Source organism: Grampus griseus (assembly GCF_964374135.1).
Source record: "Grampus griseus genome assembly, chromosome: 16".
Classification (NCBI taxonomy): Eukaryota; Metazoa; Chordata; class Mammalia; order Artiodactyla; family Delphinidae; genus Grampus; species Grampus griseus.
In genome coordinates, this window is record NC_139010.1 from 58516749 (window position 1) to 58540349 (window position 23601).

Here is a 23601-nt window from a genome sequence, read left to right on the forward strand (position 1 = left end):
AGACACAAATCCTCAGCACTGTATTATAGTGTTCAAAGATCACTAGATAAGAAAGCTATCTAGTATTTTAGCAGACATTTCATTTTCGAAGGTGTTATGGGTTTGTTTCCCCTCAAAATATGTTGATGCGCTGGCCCCCAGTATCTGTGAATATGACCTTATTTGGAAATGGGGTCTTTGCAGAGATAATCAAGTTAAAATGAGATCATTAGGGTGGGCCCAATCCAATATGACTGTATGCTTCTAAAAAGGGGAAATTTGGACACAGAAACATATACACAGAGAATGCCATGTGAACATGAATCAGAGATTGGGGTCATACATCTACAAGCCAAGGAACAACAAAGACTGCCAGCAAAGCACCGGAAGCTAGGAGAGAAACATGAAACAGATTCTCCCTCACAGCTCTCAGAAGGAACCAACCTCACTGACATCTTGATCTCAGACTTCTGGACTCCAAAACTGTGAGACAATAAAGTTCTGTTGCCCTAAGGTTTGTACACAGTTTTTGGTACTTTATTATGACAGCCCCAGGAAACTAATGCAGAAGGAAAACTAAAATATCAATGAATGGTTCTTTGTTATTTTCCAGGATAGTTTTAGGAAAGGAAGAGCTGAGTTCCCATTACAGGCAAGTAAGGAGCAGTAACAAGGATTTTATAGGAAGTTTGAAAACCAATTTTCTCAGAGTTGTGAAAACAGCAATTTTTTGAGCAATATTTTTTTCCCTCTTGAGCCCAATCCAACCCAGAAGCTTCCCGCTCCAATTAAAAGTTAATTTTAGGGGCTTCCCTGGTGGTGCAATGGTTAAGAATCCGCCTGCCAACACAGGGGACACGTGTTCGAGCCCTGGTCCGGGAAGATCCCACATGCCACGGAGCAACTAAGCCCATGTGCCACAACTACTGAGGCTGCGCTCTAGAGCCCGTGAGCCACAACTACTGAGCCCATGTGCCACAACTACTGAAGCCCACGCGTCTAGAGCCCGTGTTCCCCAACAAGAGAAGCCACCACAATGAGAAGCCCGCGCAGTGCAACGAAGAGTAGCCTCCGCACACCGCAACGAAAAGTAGCCTCCGCTCAACACAACTAGAGAAAGCCCACGTGCAACAACAAAGACCCAACGCAGCCAAAAGAAAAAAAAAAGGTTGATTTTAAAGCTCACACACAGACAATGTAATCAACGTGTTTAGAAAAAACGGAAGAAGTAGAGGGAAGGTTTGTTGCTTCTTAGGTGGGCAAATGCATCCTGATCTTATGTAAGAGAGATCAAAAATTGCTTCTCTTTTATCACTTAGTACACTGCATAATATTTAATTAATTATTCATAAATATGCTTTGAAAAGAATTAGGTTTCTATTTCTTTGGGGCTTGCAATTTTACAATTTGAAGTGGATTGGAGGAGACTTTCGGGTGTATATGTAACATATATCTAAGTTTTGAAACATAATAATAAAATAATTATCTGTGATCCTATTGTCCCACTGAAGAAGTTGAGCTTGACTAAGACCATTGTAGCTCCCTGTGTCACCGCTCTGATCCTACCACCCTCTCCCAGCTCCCTCACCACCACCCCCCAGCTCCCTCACCACCGCCCCCCAACCCCCCCATCCCCAAACCAGGCTGACATTGAAAACACAGTAATTTCTATACCTAGTCATCTGTTTATTGTTGCTGCCACTATGCCACTGCAGCCTTTGTATCCTGTGAAATGCAACCCCAAGCGTGGCTTCTCCAGCTCCCTAAACCCTAAGACCTCTAGGTAACAACTGTTTTTTTCAAAATGTTCCCAGATTGATTTTTATCACAATCATATTTGCAGATTTACCTTAAAAGGAACTTGGAGTCTGTTTTTGATGTTTATCTCAATAGAGTTATCAGAGCATCTGTTGAATAATAAAAGAATTTGTCTGGTCTTTGTCCCTGGTTCCTGGGAGAGAGCTTCTAAACGCTTGGATATGCCCACTTCTAACTTAGAAGTGTCTTTGTTATTCATGCTGAGTCCCTGGGATCACACTTGAGTTTATGATAATGAGGTGACTCATGGTGGATCCCTAGACAGTTTCAAGGTGGGGCTCCATGCCAGAAAGACCAACTCTGTATTTAGAGAATTGGAGCTTTCAGCCAAGTGATATCAGCCTGACCTCCTGACTTTCAAGGAATAGAAGGAGCTAGAGACTGAGTTCTATCACGTGGCCAATGAGTCAATCAATCGTGCCCAAGTAATGAAGTTCCAATTAAAAAATCTGGACACCAAGCTCTGGTGAGATTTCTGGTTGGTGAACACATCAATGCATCAAATGGGTAATGCATTCTGCTTCCTTGGAAGAGAATACAGCTCTGCATTTGGGCCCTCCCAAACCTTGCCCTATGTGTCTCTCCATTTGTATCTTTCATATAAATAAAACTGTAATTGTAAGTATGGCACCTTTATGAGTTCTGTGAGTCATTCCAGCAAATTACTGAACCTGAGGTGGTCACGGAAACCCTGAATTTTTAGCCAGTTGGTCAGAAGTGTGGGTAACCTGGAGACTCCTGAACTTGTGGCTGACATCAGAAGTGAGGGCAGTCTTCTTGGGAATGACGCCCTTAACCTATGGAGTCTGCACTAACTCTGGGTAGTTAGTATCAAAATTGCAGTGCAGTATTGCAGCATCTAGTTTGTAGCTTGTTGCAGAACAGACACTCATTAGGTTAATCAGACTTTTTTGCTAAAGAGAATTAACTTTTATTTTGAAACATACCATATCCTTTCTGGGTATCGTCAATAATTGGAATATGTCCTCTGTAAAGGAATTCATCACCTTGATCAATTAGAGCTTCCTTCACCGCCTCATATCCATGTAAGACCACAGTGATCTGGGATCCAAGGTACAGAGTGTAAACGGGGCCATACTCTTTGGCCAGCTGGAAAGAGATGCAAATGGTTGTAAGGGCTATTGTGAAATCTCTCCATTGGAGGCTTCAGTGGAAATTAAGTAATGATTCACAAGTAGCTTAGACTTTGCTCCATTAATTTCCTTTCAGGAATTTAACCTGGGGTACAGTCATGGATTCATTCTTTCCTTCATCTATACATGCAACAATTGAGCAAATATTTACTAAGCACCTATACTGTGTCAGACACTGTGCCAGGAACCCTCATGGAACTTAGAGTCTAGTGGAAGTAACAGGCAGTAAATAGCCGAACAAACTACATTTGCAATAGAAACTGAGCATAATTCTATGAAAGCGATAAAGAATGTACTATGTTGGATGATAATGGGAAAACAATAAAATAGATGAGGCATCTATGAGGAGGTAACACTTAAGGTAAAACTAAAGATGAGAAGGAAGCAGCCAGGATAAGGGCCAGAAGGAGAGCTCACTAAACAGGTATTAAAAAGGATGAAATCTATATATTTATGATAGCATTGTGCCAAGGGGAAAAATAGAGTGCTACAACATCTGACAGCTAGGGGTGTTTTCAAATGTATTTTACAACCATGCAGTTAAATTCAAAGCAGCCATTTGAAATTACTTATATGAGGATGTACAATGGTGCAGAAACATGTTCAAGTTCTAAATTAAATTGTTGAAAAATAAAATTATGTTTAAAAATCCATTAGGGAATTCCCTGGCGGCCCAGTGGTTAGGACTACGTGCTTTCACTGTCAAGGACGCGGGTTCGAGTGCTGGTTGAGGAACTAAGATCCTCCTGCAAACTGCGTGGAGCAGCCAAAAATTAAAAAAAAAATCCATTTGTTAAAAAATCCATTTGTATATTATAATCCTCCATTTTTTATTTATGATAATTATTTCTAAGAAGCAAAACTTGACACCATTTTTTTCTTTCTGCCTTTTTTTTTTTAACTTAAATGGTAGAGAATTTTGCCATTTTGTACCTCTTTTCTCTGTCCCAGGAAAATGAAACTTACTTCCTTTGTTCTCTTTGAATGACTGTGTCTCTATATTTTGGGGCACACAATGCCAGGTCCTCCTCTCCCAACCTCACCCTCAGCTGATGACTTTGCTCTCTATTTCACAGAGATAATAGAAATAACCAGAAGAGAATGTCCATATGCTTCTACCATAGCATCCACTTGTTTACCTGAATCTGTGCCCATGTACATAGTTTTCTGTTAATATAAATGACTCTCCATGCTCCTAAAAAAGGCCCAATTCTCCAACTTGTGCACTGGATTCTAGTCCTTTCCAGCTATGGCAACATGACTTTCCTCTTTACAGCAAAACTGAGCAACATCACCCTATTTTCCCCCTTCCCCCGCCCCTGGCAACCACCATTCTGCTCCCTACAAGTTTGACTCTTTTAGAGTCCACATTATGAGTGCATATAGTATTTGTCCTTCTGTGTCTGGCTTATATAACTTAGGATAATATCCTCAAGGTTCAACCATGTTGTTGTAAATGGCAGGATTTCCTTCTTTTTTAAGGATAAATAATAATACTCTGTGTGTGCGCATCATATTTTCTTTATTGATCCATCAGAGGACAGTAATTAGGGTTGTTCTGGAGAATATATGCTTGCACAATGAACTCATTGAGATAATACTTTTTCCCAAAGAATATTTCCAAAGGAGTGAATGTCGTCAGTCAGCGTAGCAGAGCTGGGCTGTGTCAGAGCAAGATGTGGGGATCACTCTTTAGAAGGAGGATCATAAAGTATCCCACAGATTAGTATAAAATAGTAATAATAATATAAAAGGACAGTTATTACATTTGCTTGGCTTGCCTTTTGGTAAGTGTTACACGCAGAGGGGACTGGAAGCCTTTCAGTCAAAGTATGTTCTGACTTCAGAATTTTCCCATTCACTAGAATTCAATCTATATCTCAGGTCAGGTTAACACACCTCACTACCGGCTCTAAAGTGATCCAATCCAGAAAAAAAAAAAAGATATCTGTCTTCTAATACAGAAACAGACACCCCAAGTGTCTTAGTGGTGAGTAAAACTAAGAACGCTTGAAGATGACATGAAGATAACCTGAAGATGACCCCCCCCTTACCTGGAGATGACCAGCCTCTAATGAAACCCTTACCTTGGAGAGAGATGCAGGGACATCCTTGAGGTTTAGTTGCATCAGATTCCCAATGATGGGAAGGGGAGTTGGGCCAGGGGGAAGCCTTCCCCCTTTGTGACTTTTCTTCCACACAAAAAGCAAAACCAGGCAAGTGACACAAATCACAAGAGCAAGAGTAGTGATTTCCAGCAGTGCCATCTCAGCTACTCGATGTTGGTAACTGTCTGGATTGCTTGTTAGCAAAGTCTTGCACACACCCGGGGTATGACCTGCCAGCCAAAGGCTGGTCTGAGTTCTTGGACTTGGAAAAAAACAACCTGGAATTGGTTTTGGCCATATTTACCTTCCTGAAGCTTGAGATTAGGGAGGATTCATATCTTTCCTACCTCTTGTTCACAAAATCTGCAACTTTTGATTTTTTAAGCCTCTCCATTACATGTACTATTTCCTTTTAGCACTAATGATTCATTAACTATAAAGCTGGGGGATTAAAAGGTACAAACTATTAGGTATAAAATACACGACAAGGATATATTGTATAACATGGGGAATATAGCCAATATTTTACAATAACTATAAAGAGTATAACTTTTAAAAAATTTTTCTAAAGATTTTTTTTTGGGGATGTGGACCAGTTCTAAAGTCTTTATTGAATTTGTTACAGTATTGCTTCTGTTTTATGTTTTGGTTTTCTGGCCACAAGGCATGTGGGATCTTAGCTCCCTGACCAGGGATCAAACCCACACCCCCTGCAGTGGAAGGCGAAGTCTTAACCACTGGACCACCAGGGAAGTCCCTAACCTTTAAAATTTGTGAATCACTATATTGTACACCTGTAACTTAAATAATATTGTACAGCAACTATACTTCAATAAATAATTTTTTTTTTTTTTTTTGTGGTACGCGGGCCTCTCACTGCTGTGGCCTCTCCCGTTGCGGAGCACAGGCTCCGGATGCGCAGGCTCAGCGGCCATGGCTCACGGGCCCAGCCGCTCCACGGCACATGGGATCTTCCCGGACCGGGGCACGAACCCGTGTCGCCTGCATCGGCAGGCGGACTCTCAACCACTGCGCCACCAGGGAAGCCCAATAAATAAATTTTTTAAAGCTAACAAAAAGGGCTTCCCTAGTGGCTCAGCGATTAAGAATCCGCCTGCCAATGCAGTGGGCACGGGTTCAATCCCTGGTCTGGGAAGATCCCACATGCTGTGGAGCAACTGAGCCTGTGAGCCACAACTACTGAAGCCCACGCGCCTAGAGCCTGTGCTCCGCAACAAGAGAAGCCACCGCAATGAGAAGCCGGCGCACCGCAACGAAGAGTAGCCCCCCACCTCCCCACCACAGCTAGAGAAAGCCCGTGTGTAGCAATGAAGAACCAATGCAGCAAAACAATAAATTAAAAAGCTAACCAAAAACTTTTTTAATTGCAATCTACAATGATTGATTTTTAAGTGTTAAACTAACCTTATATTCCTAGGATGAACACCTCTTCTTTCTCATGATGTAATAAAACTTTTCTATTTTGCTGGATTTGATTTGCCATTACTTTGTTAGGGATTTTTGTACCTATGTACATGAGGAATATTGGTTTGCAATTTTGTTCTCTGTAATGTGTTTGGTTTTAATATCAGGTTTATGAGAGCCAGATAAAATAAGTAGGCAAGTGCTCCATTTTTTTTCTTTTTAATAAAAGTTTTAAAATTTTTAATTAAAAGATTAGTATTATTTTTCCTGAAAAGTTTGATAAAATGCCACAGTGAAACAATCTGATGCCTTCCTTGTACGAAAATTTGTTATTAATTTATCTAATTAAAAAAAGAGTTCTAGAAATAGATAATGGTGATGATTGCACAAAATTGTGATCGTACTTAATATTACTGACCTGTACATTTAAAAATGGCTAAAATGGTAAATTTTATGTATATTTTATCACAATAAAGAAAAAAACCCGATTACTTAGTTGGTATTTGAAAACGTTATCTAACTTGTATTTGCATTTAAGGTAATTAATGCTTTTATTTATTCTTTGAGATAAATCTTACTATTAATAGTAATGTCTCAGAATCTAGACATTATCTTATGGGGAATTTGTTAAAATAAATATTTTTCAAAATCTAAAAAAGTCTACTGTTGTTTCCTACTAATTACAGAAAACATTAAAAAAATCTATTTAGCACTAAAATTCTTGTTTCAACTTTACTATTTTTCACTAATTTCAGAGCCATCTATTTCTCTGTATTTTCCCACAGCAGACTATTTGCTTCCATTAACCAACCTTACTGGCCTGCATTCATATATCCTTTAGCTGTGGGGCCACTAGGCTGGGATGCAGCCATAGCCGATGATGGGTTTGTGCATGAAGAACCCAGGCACAGGTAGCTTAGGGACTTCATATATTAATACATTGCTGTATTCCTTCTGGCACTTTCTGTGAAACCAGTGTCCACTGATGCTTACGCTCAGTTGTTTGCAAGCATTTGTTTGCAGACATTCCACAATGAGGTAAATTATTGACTTTGAAATGTTTGAAAAGTTAGAACTTTAATGTTCTGGACATTGAAAGCAAGTGAATAAACAGAGTGGACTGGTAAACATGTTGGAAAAGGGAAGTTTTAAAATTACCTAATCAATTTCCCTGCTTAAAAATCTTGAAAGCGTTTGTTTTTTTTTTAATTTTTGTTTTTTAATGGACTTTTCCTTTTATTACTAAGGCTTTATATTTCTAGAGCAGTTTCCGGTTCACAGCAAAATTGAGCAGAAGATACAGAGCTCCCATATACTCCCTGCCTCTCACCATGAAAGTCCTGAACCAGAGTGGTATATTTGCATGTGTACGTCCAGTTGTTCCAGCACCATTTGTTGAAAAGACTATCTTTTCTCCATACTGCCTTTGTTCCTTTGTCAAAGATCGGTTGACTATATTTATGTGGGTCTATTTCTAGACTCTTTTCTGTCCCACTGATCTACTTGTCTCTTCTTTTGCCAATACCACACTGTCTTGATCACTGTAGTTTTATAGTAAGTCTTGAAGTTAGGTCATGGCCTCAACTTCATTCTTCACTATTACACTAGCTATTCTGAGTGTTTTACCTCTCCATATATACTTTAGAATCAGTATGTCAGTATTCATAAAATAACTTGTTGGGATTTGATTTGGGATTGCATTGAATCTATAGATCAAGTTAGGAAGAAGTAACACCGACAATACTGAGTGTTCCTATACATGAACGTGGACTATCTCTCCATCTATTTAGTTCTTCATTGATCTCTTTCATCAAAGTTTTATAGTTTTCCTCATATAGATCCTGTAGATACATATTTTGTTAGATTTATACCTATTTCATAGTTTGGGGTGCTAATATAAATGGTATTGTGCTTTAAATTTTTAATTCTGAAATGTTTTGCTTGAAAGATTTCTAACCTTTGGAAAAATCCCTGGTATGTAACAAGACTCAGAAGGCCCACCATGATCCTCTCCCCTCTTGACACCTACCTCACCAGTCTCATTTTTTGGTGCTCCTATTCTCACTGATAATGTTATACCTGTACTAAACTTTGGTCCATTCCTGGAAGGTTCTTGAACTGAGGTCTTCACGTTATAAGGCTTCACATGTGAGCTTTCATTTTTTAAAGTAACAGCTTTATTGAGATATAATTCACATACAATTCACCCTTTTAAAGTATACAGTTCACTTTGTGTGGACATGTTTTAATTCTTCTGGGTAGATACCTAGAAGCAGAATGGCTGGGTCTTATGGTAACTCTTTGCTTAACATTTTGAGGAACTGTCAAAACATATTCCAAAGTAGCTGTACCATTTTACATTCCTACTAGCAGTGTATGAGGATTCCCATTTCTCCCCATCCTTGCAAACAACTGTTATTGTCTGTCTTTTTTGTTACTGCCATTCCAGTGGGTATAAAGTCCTATCTCATCGTGGTTTTGATTGGCATTTCCCTAATGACTAATGATGTTAAACATCTTTCATGGTCTTATTGGCCATTTATATATCTTCTCTGAAGAAATGTCTATTGAGATCCTTTGCTCATTAAAAAAAAATTTTGTAGAATTTTTGTTATTCCCTGATCTTTAACTGGCTAGCATACCTTCTCGTTCTTTATCTCCCCCTTCTCTTTCTTTACACTACCAGTAGTACATTCTTCCCATTTGTATAGCCTCATCATAGTTGGAATTCTTTGATTAAGGTCTACCTTCCCATGAGACTGTTGATTCTAAGAGAACAAAGACTATGTCTTATTCACTATTGTTTTGTTCATTGTTGGTCCAACACTTAACACATTTTAGGTTTCCTGGCACATACCAGGCACTTGAACACTTGAATTGTATTCAATTTGATGCTCACATTGTTTCTCCTGTTGTGTCAGGAGGGCTGCTGTCTCCACTGAGGTTTTAGGGGTCACCTCCTCTCTGACCATTTGTGCTCCTCTCTTCCATTGGTTGAGGGTTGTCCCTCGGGATATTAATTCTTGTGCATATCTGAGTTGAATACATCTGCAGAATGACTGCAGCTTCCATAGTATGGGAGGAACCCTGCAGTGAAAAACAACATGTTAATTGCCTGCATGGCACTGTTGAGGCATGGGGACCCAGTGAATTGCATTTTAAAATACAATAGCATCTGGTGCTCCCATTGCCTGGAACACATTCCACCATTACCATCATTCTCTTCAGTTGCCTGGCTGCCTCCTGTATATCCTTAAAAATGTAGCTCAGATCTGACACTGCCTCCTAGAAACCACCAGGCTGTGTTGACCCCCACCTGTACTCCTTGCATCCAGTGTTCTGCCTGCTGTGGTACTTACCACACTATCATACTTGCCTATTTATTTGCTGTACCATCCAAACCGCACCCCCCTCCACCACAAGGCTAAAAGTCTTTTTTGTTGCCTCAGCAACTAGCGCATACTAGATACCCAGTAAATATTTACAGAAAGAAAAGGAAAGATTTAAAAATACTTCAAGATAAAAAATTGAAATAGCTGGCGTCTTAGTCTGCTCAGGCCGCTATAACAAAATACCATAAACTGGGTGGCTTAAACATTCATTTCTCAGTTTTGGATACTGGGAAGTCCAAGACCAAAGTGGTAGCAGATTTGGTGTCTGGTGAGAGCTCTCCTCCTGGTTTGCAGATGGCCTTCTTGTTGTGTCCTCATGTGGCCCAGCGAGACATCTCTTCTTATAAGACATCTCTTCTTATAAGTAGACATCTCATCTACTTCTATTTATGAAGGCTCCACCTTAACAACCTAATTATTGGGTTGGCCAAAAAGTTCCTTCTGTTTTAAAGTAAAAATAAAAGACACATTTTTCATTTTCACCAAGAACTTTATTGAACAACGTATTCACCATTTTGTTCCACTACCTTCTGCCATTTTTCAGGCAACTTCATAATTCCATCTTCCCCAAATTTTTTATCTTTTTGAGCAAAGAACTATTCCAGATGCCTTTTACATTCTTCCAGGGGATTGAAATTTTTTCCATTAAGAGAATTTTGTAAAGACCGAAATAAATGGCAATCTGAAGGTGCAATGTCTGGTGAACACAGCGGATGAATCAGAACTTCCCAGCCAAGCTGAAACAGTTTTTGCCTGGTCATCAAAGAAACATGCGGTTTTGTGTTATCCTTATGGAAGATTATGTGTTTTCTGTTGACTAACTCCAGACGCTTTTCATGGAGTGCTGCTTTCAGTTGGTCTAATTGGGAGCAGTACTTGTTGGAATTAATTGTTTGATTTTCCAGAAGGAGCTCATAGTAGAGGACTCCCTTCCAACCCCACCATATACACAACATCACCTTCTTTGGATGAAGACCAGCCTTTGGGGTGCTTGGTGGTGGTTCATTTCGTTTGCCCCACGATTTCTTCCTTTCCACATTATTGTACAGTATCCACTTTTCATCACCCATCACAATTTGTTTTAAAAATGGAACGTTTTCGGTGCGCCACAACTACTGAGCCTGTGCTCTAGAGCCCGCGAGCCACAACTACTGAAGCCCTGAACCTAGAGCCCGTGCTCCACAAGAGAAGCCACTGCAATGAAGAGTAGCCCCCGCTCACCACAACTAGAGAAAAAGCCCGCACACAGCAACGAAGACCCAACGCAGTCAAAAAAAAAAAACAAAAAAAACGGAGCGTTTTCATTATGTTTCAGTAGAGCATGGCATGTGGAAATACGGTCAAGAAGGCTTTTTTCGCCTAACCTATGTGGAACCCAAACATCAAAGCGATTAACATAACCAAGCTGGTGCAAATGATTTTCAACACGTGGTATAATGTTGTTTGTTCTCAATTAGTGTCTGGATTTGATCGCTATCAACTTCAACTGGTCTGCCTGACCGTGGAGCATCGTCCAGCAAGATATCTCCAACACAAAACTTTGCAAACCACTTTTGACACGTTCAATCAGTCACAGCACCTTCTCCATACACTGCACAAATCTTCTTTTGAGTTTCAGTTGTGTTTTTACCTTTCTTGAAATAATAAAGCATAATATTCCGAAAATGTTGTTTTTCTTCCATCTTCAATATTAAAATGGCTACACAAAAATTCACCAATTTTCATAAGCTTTTCTTCAACCACACTGATATGACAGCTGTCACAATACAATCTAACAAAATTGTTTCGAAAGAATTTAAAGACAACTAAGCGGGGGTTTCCCTGGTGGCGCAGTGGTTGAGAGTCCGCCTGCCGACGCAGGGGACATGGGTTCGTGCCCCGGTCCAGGAGGATCCCATGGGAGAGGCCACAACAGTGAGAGGCCCGCGTGTTGCAAAAAAAAAAAAAAAAAAAAGACAACTGAGCGCTACTAGAGCCATCTTATGGAAAAAAGCAAACGAACCTTTTGGCTAACCCAATATCTGTCAAAGGCCCCACCTCCAAATACCATCACATGGAGCATTAGGGCTTCAAAATGACTTTTAGGGGAACACATTCAGCCTGTAGCAGATGGAAGGTAGAAAAATGGATAGAAAGAGGTAATAGGAGAAAAACATGAAAGGCACTAATTCCAAAGAAATGTGGTAAGGAAAACAAGTAAAATGTCATTCCGAGTTATATAATAATGGACACTTGGGGGAGTGAGCAATGAATTAACAGTAAATTAGTTTAAAATGCTTACACAAAGACAAGAGACCAGAGGATAGCCGAGAAGCTGGCCCAGCTTGTTGAGATGTTCCTGGAGGGCTGCGGTTGAGATTTAAAATCCAGCTAGCTTAGGTCACTGCTGCTGAAGACATAATTCAATGTGTGTTTTCTGATGCACTTGTATGTATCAGGCACTGTGCTCTCTGTCCATCACAGGAATTTACAGGCTACTCAGAGACAAACATATATCGACTCCAATAGGCTGGGTGAACTAATGCACCCCAACAAACACCACGTGCAAATCACTATTCCAGGTGCATAAACAGATCTTGCTGAACCCACTGAAGAGCTCTGTAAGAATATGTAAACAAGTTCAGAGATATTAGGTAATTTCCCATGGTTACACACTAAGCCCTGACGTGGACACTCTAGCCTAACTTCTATGTCCTTTTTTCCCCACTACTCACTTACCTGCCTTTCACATTCATCCTTTTTGTTCTTTCACACAACGTAACTGACCAACTCATATGGGCCAGGCACTGTGCAAGGCATGAGCAACAGATACCATCCCAGGGAAGAGCATGGTCACAGTCCCTGCCCCCCAGGTAGCTAAACATTTGTGAGAACAGACATTAAGCAGGTAATGTGAGGCGTGTGGAGTGTTACAAACAGGGAAACGTGGGGTGCTGACCTGAGCAAGCAGTTCCGGAAGACCTCTCTGAAGAAGTGAAGACTCTTTAGGAGTTAGCAAAGTTGGAGCTACAAGGGAGAAAAAGTAGGCCAGGTGGATGGAATAATACATGCAAAGGGACAGAGAGAAGGTACATTCAAGGACTTGGGCTGGAGAGGTGTGTATACACTTGGGACTTAATCCTAAAGCAATCAGAAGCCACAACGTCTAATTCACAGAATTCCTTCCCCACAGCAAGAGGCAGAAATCACTTAATTCTAAATCACTTCATTTTAAGACGTACCAAAAGCCTACAGGATAATTAGTTTGAATTAAATTTCCCTGGTTTGTAGCCACAGATGTAGGATACTATGGGGTTGGATCCCATAGGAACCCGAGTAAAAGGGCTGCTTTCCCCAGCACTCCCAATTATCAAGCCCTGATGCCCCAACAGCACTGTGAAATTGTCCCCAGGAGGGAATGTTGAGAGCTTGAGCAGAGCAGGTCCAACCCTGGTTCCTGGGTTAACATCTGAATTAGTGAGGTTAATTATATCATACCATTGCCAGTTATAATCTATACAGTTTGTCTTTTCTCCACCTCAGGATAATGTCCCCTCCCCTCCTCAGTGTAAGTATTTCAGCTCTCAGGCAGTCTCCGAGGGGCACGATGCTCCATCCTCCCTCTTCCCTCCTCTGCTGCTGGCTGCATCCCACAAGGAATCAAAACACCCCTTGTTAAATTCCGTGAGTCAGGAAAGAATGGAAATCCTGCTTTCAAAATTCTTACACGAGGCTTCTGGGAAAAGTGTAAGGAGAGCGTCTATAGTTAAGTTAAAGTAGTAAATAAACTGGCTCCGAGCTGAAATGGGCAGGACAGCCTGAGGAGCAGGTTAAGCAACAGAGAAAGGAGACATATGGGAAAAACACAAATCACTGATAGTAAAATAATTTTATTTAGTTTCTTTTTTAAAAAAGGTAGCATTTCACATATAAATTTAGACTTCAAGATTACCAAAAGGAACATCCCTGAAGGTGGGGCGGGGCGGGGGCAGACTTTGAGCCCCAGTGAGCACAGGGAAGCACATTCCACGGAGAGTTTAAGCAGAAGTCCTTTCTTGAGAACTTCACAGTGCTACTTCCCTGTTCCTCAACTCTGCCACCAGAGACTGTGGTTTGTAAGAAAACCCATATTCATCACTTTGGGGCAACAGTTTTTAGCTCATGGGAATAGGAAACATCTCTAGGAATGAAAGCACAAAGGTCAATGATCCAGGGCTCCCCTGGTGGCGCAGTGGTTGAGAGTCCGCCTGCCGATGCAGGCGACACGGGTTCGTGCCCCGGTCCGGGAAGATCCCACATGCCGCGGAGCGGCTGGGCCCGTGAGCCATGGCCGCTGAGCCTGCGCATCTGGAGCTTGTGCTCCGCAACGGGAGAGGCCACAGCAGTGAGAGGCCCGCGTACCACAAAAAAAAAGAAAAAAAAAAAAAAAGAAAAAAAAAAGGTCAATGATCCAGATTTCCCACAACAATCATTATTTATATGCAGCAACAATATATGACAGGTAAAGAGTTTATTATATAGTTCCAAAAATCTTTTAAAAAGGGCTAGAGAACACAAAATTCATTCATAAAGAGAATGTATATAATGAGCAAAAACAAAAAAATTATTCTTTCCATATTACAAATGCCTTTATAGGATAAGGCCCTGGGAAAAGACCTCAAATCTGGGACTCCTTTCCCGTATTAAGTGTCTGGCACAACCCAGAAGCTGTCATGAGACTGACAGTTAGCTTAAAGGTTTCTGGAAGTGGTCCCATGACTTTTCTGTCTGGCTTGAACACAGTATACACAAATGGTGTCTTAAACTGTGTAAACTCAGGCCTAACTACAGGGCACACTGATTCAAGAAAGTTAATCTTAAGATTAAAAAAACATCCAGATGAAACAGATCTCCCATAGCCACAGGCTAACTCTGTCATCCTCTCATGTAAGTTTAAATCCACTGGCTGCCTAGGAAGTCAGTGGAATAATCCTGATCTCCTAGTTGAGGTGGAAGCTGCGGAACAACTTAGATTTCAGCATCTCAGGGCCAGGAGGGAAGGAGGCAAAGATGACCAAGGGTGCTTTCTAGGTTACTCCTTGATCCACCCGGTGGGCTCCTGATGAGTGTTGAGAAGGAGAACCCGTGGGCCAGTAACCATGGCAGCCCCAGGATCTGACCTTTAGGCAGAGGTACCGGGGCAAATGAATGTACCCCAAATCCAGTTTTAAAAATAAAAACTTCCTGCAGTTATGATACAACACTGTGCAGTGAACAGCTAGGAACTGGATGCTGCTTCTATTTCTGGTTAAAGTCCTGTTGCACTCTTGGCCAGAGCTGAGAGGTGACATAGAAGGAGTTGTCTGAGCCTAAAAACCAGGCACCTTAGTCACACATGGCCTGGGCAGTGACAGAGATAGTCATCACCCAGTGGAGGGGTATGTATCGCCCCCAGAGCTTTGGTTCAAAGCAAAGGTTTCATCTCACCCAAAACTTCAAACTAAGCTCTATCTCTGAGCCTACTAATGCAATAAACTAATGATTAGGAATCTCTATGAAGAATCTCTGATTGGGTGGCAAGGTGCATGTCCCAGCAGGCCACCATCTTGACTCTAGGAAAACAAAAAGGTGCAAATCGTATCAAGTAAATAGTTGCTCAAGTGGAAGATCATTTCCTGGGGAACTTCAGCGGACTAGATGCTACTCACATGGATGAATGCTGGGACTAGACCCAAAAGAGAAAGCCTGGGTCCTGGCATAATCAGTCTTCTTTACACTTACCACATCCTGGCCGCCTTTTCTCTGACCTCCTATCTCTTGAATGACTGAGCACACATTTCCCCGGGGACCAATGTAAACATTATCCAATAGATCTCAGCTTAGAAAAACACAGCTTGTTAAATATTTAGTGTTTAACATTCCAGTGCAGGCAGTATGTTAGCATCAGATTTTCCCTCATTCATGAGTACCAGTTTAGAAACGAACATACACAGGATATTTGATAAAACTGCACCTGAAAAGACCATCTGGGTGCCAGACAGCTGGCTCTATCCTGCAATCAGCTGATAAACCAGGACTACCACAGGAAAGGCAGAACAGACGGAGCATGAGTTCTCTGTAAATCTGAAGTCGTATAACCATCGTTCCCACTTAACCCCTCGGGCCATATCTTGATATGGGAGAACATTTCCACCTGTTGCATCAACCTGTGCTCTCCTTGTTTTGGATGGGGCTCTCTCCGGAGGGCTCAAGAGCCTCCTTAGAGGGGAGAGAGCTTTTTCTTCCAGTCCTAACCTCTGAATATTTCAAAGAACAAGAGGAGTCCACGAACATGCTAGGGATGTTGCTGCCAAAGTAGATCTTACTGTTAGAAGCAATGGCCTGGTACCTTTTGAGCTCCAGATATTCCGGGGTCAATTTGTGCTGTGAGAGGCAAACAAGAGCAAAGGCATCAGAACACTTTGGTGCAATAGTCACTGCTCTCTTTCCTTACACAGATTTTCCCTATTGTTCTCCTGAATATCATTCCTCAATTGTGAATTGCTACCAATGACCCTCTCTCACTTTGAAGTGTGGCTATCACATTGACAGCATTTTTCAGAATGGCATAAAACTACTGCCCCTTTCAGCATAAGGCTCACATCAATGACAAAGTCTTGACACTTGTGCCTGGGCAGCTTTTCCCATGACAGATTTGGATCCCTGGTTTGGAAACTGAAATTTCTCATCTTGCCTTCATCTTGACCAAATTCCGTTCTGTTTCTATAGAGTTGTGTCCTCCAATATGTTAAGTTTATTTCTAAATTTACACTGGATTTCAAAGCACTGACAACTCTCGTTCTGACAAGCTACCGTATCTTCAGACTTCTGAATATAGATTATGTTGCTCCTTCCTAAATGGAAAAAGTTTAAGCCCTGTCTATACCTTAAATCTTGACTCTAACCTTTCAGACTGCATCATATACCTTAGCAACCTCCTTCTCAACTTTTCCTCTGTTCCACTCTACTGTATAATTATTAACCTTATAAACCTTGGTCATACCCTTCCCTATATCCTTCCCTTCTCAGACTACAAGGGGTTCTAGCTGACTTTTAATTAAATAATTCCTACTAACTAGGTCTGTACTCTCTAGACCTAAACTTACCCCAGTCCCTATACAAAAATTGTTCACCCACACATCACCCAACTTCCTTTCTCAAATTACCACATATGAAATTCCTCATGACTAGAGTATTTTTTAAATCCAACAAACAAGCAGTACTCAACTGGGGGCATTCGGAAACGTGTGTGTGTGGTGGGGGGTGTGGATTGTTAAAATAATTGGTGAGCACTACTGACAGTTTAGCAGCCAAGGGCCAGAATGCATGAGATAGGCTTCAATAATGAAAAAGTATCTCACCCCAAGATGCTAAGAATGTCTGATGAGAAACTCTGCTCTAAACAAGCTTAGCATCTACCCCAAATGTCTACCTGATCTGGGAAGCAATTTTAAATGAACTTTACTCCTCTCCTGTCACTCCTGTCATTTCAGAAGACCTTTAACTTTCCTGATTATTGAGCCCTTATACAGCAGGACAAATGGATGAATTTATGGCATTTGACCTGGGTTTATATATCTGCTTGCCTTTGTCCTAGCTCCCCACTTTTATAAAGAACTATACAAAGTTCTCTACCCATAGAATGTGCAACATATGTCTTTCCAAGTGGCTGGCCAATTCTAGAGGGTGTGATGGTAACTACCCTTCCTTGACACTGGATAAAATCGCCTCCATCGTGTTAGAACCCCCACAGGCGAAAGCAAAAACTTAACCTATATTACTAGGAGAGTGACACAGAGAGCCAGTCACCTTGTTTGAAGTGGCATATTTGTGTGCGGCATAATACTCAGCATCTGCTTTCGCCTTCTCTCGGGCCAGGAACGCAGCATCTAGTAAGCAAAACAGTCGGTGTTTAAAACAGAGCAAAGTTGCAATCCATTTCCTCAGCTGGGTAAGAGTTCAGACTCTACTTTAAGTAGAAGCCCCTTTATCCACTGATTGATATTCCAATCATTCACTTTACTTTAAAGGCATAAAACAACATTTGCAGTTTTCAAATCCCAGTCCCCAGACAACTCCTTCTCAAAGGGGAATACTCTTGTCAATATCAAGTTTAACTCTCAGCCCGTCTGAACCCACTTCATTTTCCACCTTAAGTTGCTCCTTCTTTCCTCCACCCCTCATCACCTAAAGCCTCACACCCCACCCAGGCTCTAGGCTTTAAGTATTAATAATTAAGTCCAGACATGAGAGCTCTGCTCTATTTATTTGCACTGTCTCCATTCCCTTCAAATCTGATTCAGAATCAGTTAATGTAGAATGATAGGTAGCATCATCATATAAGCAAAAGAGGTTGAATATATGGTCTTCAAGACAGTGAGCTAAGAACATCGACATCCCGCTATGTGTAATCAAGAGTTTGGGAGCCTCTACGACAATCAGGGCTTCTTTTTTCCCCAGCTAATTGTTTGGTTATTTTTTTAGTTGACGGGTAGAAAAGAAACTGGTGGTGGTGGGGCTTCTTATCTTGTATATTCTTTAAAACTGATTACTTTGCCTGAGAACAAATAAGCCCCAACTTAAGGATGGAAAATGAAAGGCTGGGTTTCCCATAGTCACAAACCAAACAAAAGAGCTAGATACACAATGGCAATTAAAAAAAAAATTTGTCTAGAATATCAGGCCAGCTACTTCCTCCAGACCACCCACCATAACCCAGACCCAGTCCCTGAGACAGAGAAGCAGTTCAGGATGGTCAGAGCCTCTTTTCTCCCTGAGGTACCTTCAATTTCAGAAATGCGCTTTTCAGTTTCTTTCTCCATCACCTTCTGCTGAAACCGAATTTTTGCCACTTGTGCAATCTTCTCTGCTTCTATAATTATACACAAAACAAGATCTTCAAAAACACTTCTCTAGTTCCAGAGGTACTTAGAAACATGAGCACATAGTCTAACAATTATATAAGGTTTTATGGGCTCATTGTTTCATTGTTTTATCTATTCAGACTATAAACAACTCAACAGAAAAAAGGGAATTTATTTCCTACTTCACTGTTCTATTTTGACAGTGCTTGTTTTGTAGGAAGGAAGAGTACAAAAGGTGACAGTTCCAGTCCTTCATGGGATTAAATGGCAATGGTCCACAAGCTAATGGGGAAAAAAAAGATACTTCATGAACGTTCTCAGAACAAAAACAGAGCAACACAAATGTATGGCAACATAGGACAATTATATAATGTGGCAGGAGAAAGAAAGAATATGGAAGATAAAACAAGGAAGACCTTCTGGAAGAAATCTTAAAGAAAATAACAGACATGACCTATAAGGACCTGGCAGAAAGTGTAAACAAAAACAAGATATACGAATTAGCATAGCAAGTCGAAGTTGAAGAGGTGATAAAGAGCCAGCTGATAAAAGAAGACAACAAAAAAATTACAGAGAGGGCTGGAAGACCCCTGTTTTGAGTGACAGGCTAAGGAATTTAACTTTAATATATACTCAGGATCAACTGTTATGTAACCATCAGGGAAATGATGTGATGAAGGGGAGGAGGAGTATTCTGACTACTGTAGAAGATAAAAGAGAAAGCAGGGTAATTCACCTGAGAATGTGAAAACAAGTGTTGGGAGTGAACAAGGTAGCTGCAGCAGGCAATTACAGGCAGGGAAAACAAAACATCCTTAGGAAATCTCTGGCTTAACCAAAGGATTCAGGACCAGGGAAGAAAGACTCTAATTATATTTTCAATACAATCACTGCAATTCTTGAAGAACATTCTCAATTCTCCTTTTCAGCCAAAGAAGTTGAATTTTAACATATCTTCTCCTTTGCCTCTGGAGGAAATGTATAATGGAAAGAACATTTCCAGGTGGTTTCTTCTTTCCATAAGGCAGGATCCTTTACCAGCTCCTCCAGGGCATACTTCCCTATCTCCCCATCAGCATAAAATCAATCTATCACCATACCATCCTAAAAGTAGGCTGTGTTCAGCTGAACTAAAAATTTAGCTATAAGCAGAAACTCAAGATAAAATTTGAATAGAAAGTCAGGAATCTGGAGCCTGCAGCTAGAACCCAGAGAATGGTGTATCAACATGGGGAACTGATGCAGTAATCCCATTTCACAATGTTCTCTGATGTGTGGGCATAAAGCAATAAAGAGCATGACCAAACCTCTAGTTCTAGAAAAATGGTGGAGTAGGCTAATGAGAAACCCTTCCAACACCTTAAAATGCTAGATAAAATATAAAAAAATTGTTTTCTAATGTATAATTGAGATCATAAGAAAGAATGAGAGATCCTCAAGAGAGACAAGTGAAGAGAGAGCTGAGAGCTTGTATGGTGGCAGCCCTGGGAGTGGTTATTAGACTAGTAAGAGAAAGGGCCTTGGGCTATTGTCCAGCAGGGCCAGGAGATGAGGCCTTGAGATGTTAAAACTGAAATTCCCCTATAAAACCCGAGGACCTGCTAAAGGGCTGCAACTCTACCCACCAGCCCAGTGGCGTATCATAGTGAAACTAGAGAATATGCAAAGATAGAGAAAATTCTTTTTTTTTTTTTAACAGAGAAAATTCTTAAAAGTAAAAAGAGGAGGAGAAGCCAAACAAAAACAAAATACTACTGCCAAAGTGACAAAGAAAAGTAACTTTAGTTGGGCTTAGAACTGTAGGCTAAATTACCATTCAAGAATGAAATAAAAGTATTTCAGACTAAGGAAGACTGAATAAATTTTCCAGTCCCTAGCCTTTACTGAAAAAAGCTAGCAGAAAAAAAGAATGAGTTGTCAGAAGCAATGGAGAGGAAAAAATTACACAACATATTTAAATCAAAATAAAATATTTACTGTAGGAATCAATGATGATAATAATCAATGGGGGAATAAAAACAACATGAAACTAAAATACTAGGCAACAATAATATGTAAAACTGGAGGACAGTGATAAGAGTTGAAGCATCCTAAGATACTGTTCAAGAAGAGGATGGAAAGAATGATTAGACTCTGTCAAGTCAGGTATGCTTGTTAACATTTTACAGGAAACAACTAGTTACAAATTCTAGAAATAGAATGTAAAACTTCCAATCAAGTAAAAGGAAGAAAATAATAAAGAAAATACAATCAATTCAATACCAATCAGAAAAGAAGGGAAAAAGAAGCATGGTAAATGGCACAAAATTAAATGATACAAACAAGTCCAAATATAGCAGTAACCACAATAAATATAAAAAGACTAAACTCACCAGTTAAAAGACAGATTCTCACATTGGATAAGATAACAAAATCCAGCTATATGCTGTTTACAAGAGACACACCTAAAACATAATGACATAGAAAAGTTGAAAGTAAAAGGATGTGAAAAGACACATCAAGAAAATAACTAACCAAGAGAAATCTGTCATAGCTATATTATCATCAGACAAAATAGACCTTAAGCCAACAAGCATGTCTGGCTATAAAAGAGGGTTATTACATAACTGGACCAATTCTCCACAGAGATGTAAATCCAGTTCTGAAACTAAACATTCTTAATGATATAGCCCCAGAATACATAAAGAAAAAAAGTTTTAAGTCAAAAAATTCATGGTCATAGTGTGAGATTTTAACACACCTCTCTCAGTAATTGATAGCTCAAGAAGGCAAAAATTAGAAGAATACAGAAGATGTGAACAATTCATAATCCTGACATAACGAATATGCAGAGAAACCTGCATCCAACAAATAGAGAATATACATTCAATCTTTTCAAGCACACATAGAACATTTACCAAAAAAGGACCACGTACTGATAATCCACAAAACAAACTTCAACAAATACTTAAGAATCCATATAACGGATATTTTCTGACTACAATGCAATAACATTGGAAATCAACAATAAAAAGGTAGCCCCCTGAGAACCAATTAGAAACTGAAAAATATACTTTTAATAATTCATGAGTCAAAGAAGAAATAATGGACTTTTTTTTTTTAATGAAAACCAAACACCAATAAATAAACTACATTCAAAACTTGTGGATATACCTAAAAGCAGAACTTAGAAGAAAATGTATAATCTTACATGTTTCCATTAGAAAAGACTTTTTTAGTCTTTTAGTTTTTACTAAAGAATTTAGTAACTCAAAAAGTTAGAAAAGAACCAGTGAGTAAAATAAATAAATAATAAAAAATAACTGTAAATAATAATCGAAAAGAAAGTGACTAAAGAATCAACCAAATCAAAATTTACTTCTCTGAAAAGATGCATAAAACAGACCTCTGATCCAGCAAAACAGAAGGCACAAATAAACAATATCAGGAATGAAAAGGGGCATACAGATTTGGTAGAGGGTTTAAAAATCGTAAGAGAACTTTACAAATTTATGCCCCCAAATTTGAAGTAACAGATAAAATGGAGAATTTTCTAGAAAGTATAACTACCAAAACTGACTTAAAAAAGAAACAAATACCTTACACACTACAGAAATTAAATCAGTAGGTTAAGTGTTGCCATAAAAATCAAACGAGCATACAAAAAAGCACAAACCCCACTAGACCAAGATGGTTTTTATAATTGAGTTCCACCATACCTACAAAGAGGAAGTAAAACATATTTTATACAAAATGCTCCAGAACACAGAAAAAGAAGAAATGCTCTCCAACTCATTTTGAGGCTAGTATAACCATGATACAAAAAACAAACAAAAAAACCCTCAAAAACTTGAGAGTAAGAATGTAAGAAAAAAAAAAGCTGACCATTTATGAAAATAAAAGTGAAAAATTAAAAGAAATTATTAGGGTAAAACTCCTACTTCATGGTCAAGTGAATTTATCCCAGGAAGACAAAATAATTCAGTATGAGAAAATCTATTAATATAATTCACCATATTAATTGCTTTAAAAAGAAAAATTATATGGTCATCTCGACAGATTTAGAAAAAAACTCTAAAAGTTTTAGCAGTCATTCATGATAAAAACCCTTGGCAAGCAAGAAACAGAAGGAAATGTCATTAACCCGATAAAAGTTAAGTATAGCAAACATCACTGGGACTGTGTATTTAAAGTTAGGAGCAAGACAAGAATGCCTGTCACCATCTTTCTTTTCAACACTTCACTGGAAGTCATAGCCTAAAGCAGTAAGGTAAGAACTAAAAGGTGTGGGAGTACAAAGAAAAAACCAGAACTGTCCTGATCTGAAGACAATATGATTACTTGGGAAATCCAAGAGACTATTAGAAACAACAGCATTTTCGGCAAGATTGCTAAATGAAAAAATTAACAGCATACCTATACAAAAGTAAAAACCAGTTTGAAAATGTGCCTTGAAAAAAGAGCCTATTTATAATAGCAAAAAATTTGAGGAATATATAGGAATAAATCTCTAACAAAGAGTGTGTAAGAACTTTGAGAAGAAAATTATGATACTTTTTTGAAAGACCATTCTTTCATTTTTCATTCTCATAAATGGAGAAATATAACAGATTTATAAAACTCAATATCATAAATATTGTAATTCTCTCCAAACTGATGTACTATATACAAGTAATGTGATTACAATCAAAACCCTAACAGTATTTTATGGAACTTGAGGAGCTGGTTCTAAAATTTATTTGGAGGAATAAAGGGCCTGGAATAGTCCAATACAACTTTAGAAATAGGAACAGTTTCGAGGAATAGTTAAGAAGGAACTTGCTCTCCCAGATAGCAAGACTTAAAATGAAAGCTACAGTAATTAAAGCAAGGTATTACTGTAAAA

The 23601-nt window shown here is 39.5% G+C and overlaps 2 protein-coding genes across 5 annotated transcripts in view; both read right to left on the minus strand.

The window, feature by feature from the left end:
* The window catches only part of LOC309834368 (cytochrome P450 2C23-like), a 31827-nt gene extending 26537 nt beyond the window's left edge, over positions 1-5290 (minus strand). Inside the window, exons 1-2 of the mRNA XM_082673044.1 lie at positions 5039-5290; positions 2745-2907 (exon numbers count right to left, since the gene is read on the minus strand). Coding sequence (XP_082529170.1) covers positions 2745-2907; positions 5039-5218 — 343 coding nt within the window. The 5' untranslated portion in view covers positions 5219-5290. The remainder of the gene's footprint in view (positions 1-2744; positions 2908-5038) is intronic.
* Positions 5291-9510: 4220 nt separating this feature from the next.
* The window catches only part of ERLIN1 (ER lipid raft associated 1), a 40319-nt gene continuing 26228 nt past the window's right edge, over positions 9511-23601 (minus strand). For 2 of the 4 annotated variants that reach the window (XM_082673459.1, XM_082673461.1), the window contains 3 exons: positions 18656-18745; positions 17683-17762; positions 13741-16257 (listed from right to left, as the gene is read on the minus strand). In XM_082673459.1, the coding sequence (XP_082529585.1) occupies positions 16036-16257; positions 17683-17762; positions 18656-18745 (392 nt within the window). In that variant the 3' untranslated portion in view covers positions 13741-16035. Of the gene's footprint in view, positions 9572-11998; positions 12475-12814; positions 12883-13740; positions 16258-17682; positions 17763-18655; positions 18746-23601 lie in introns of those variants that run through there. The other 2 variants (XR_014297865.1, XM_082673460.1) reach the window with 2 other exon arrangements.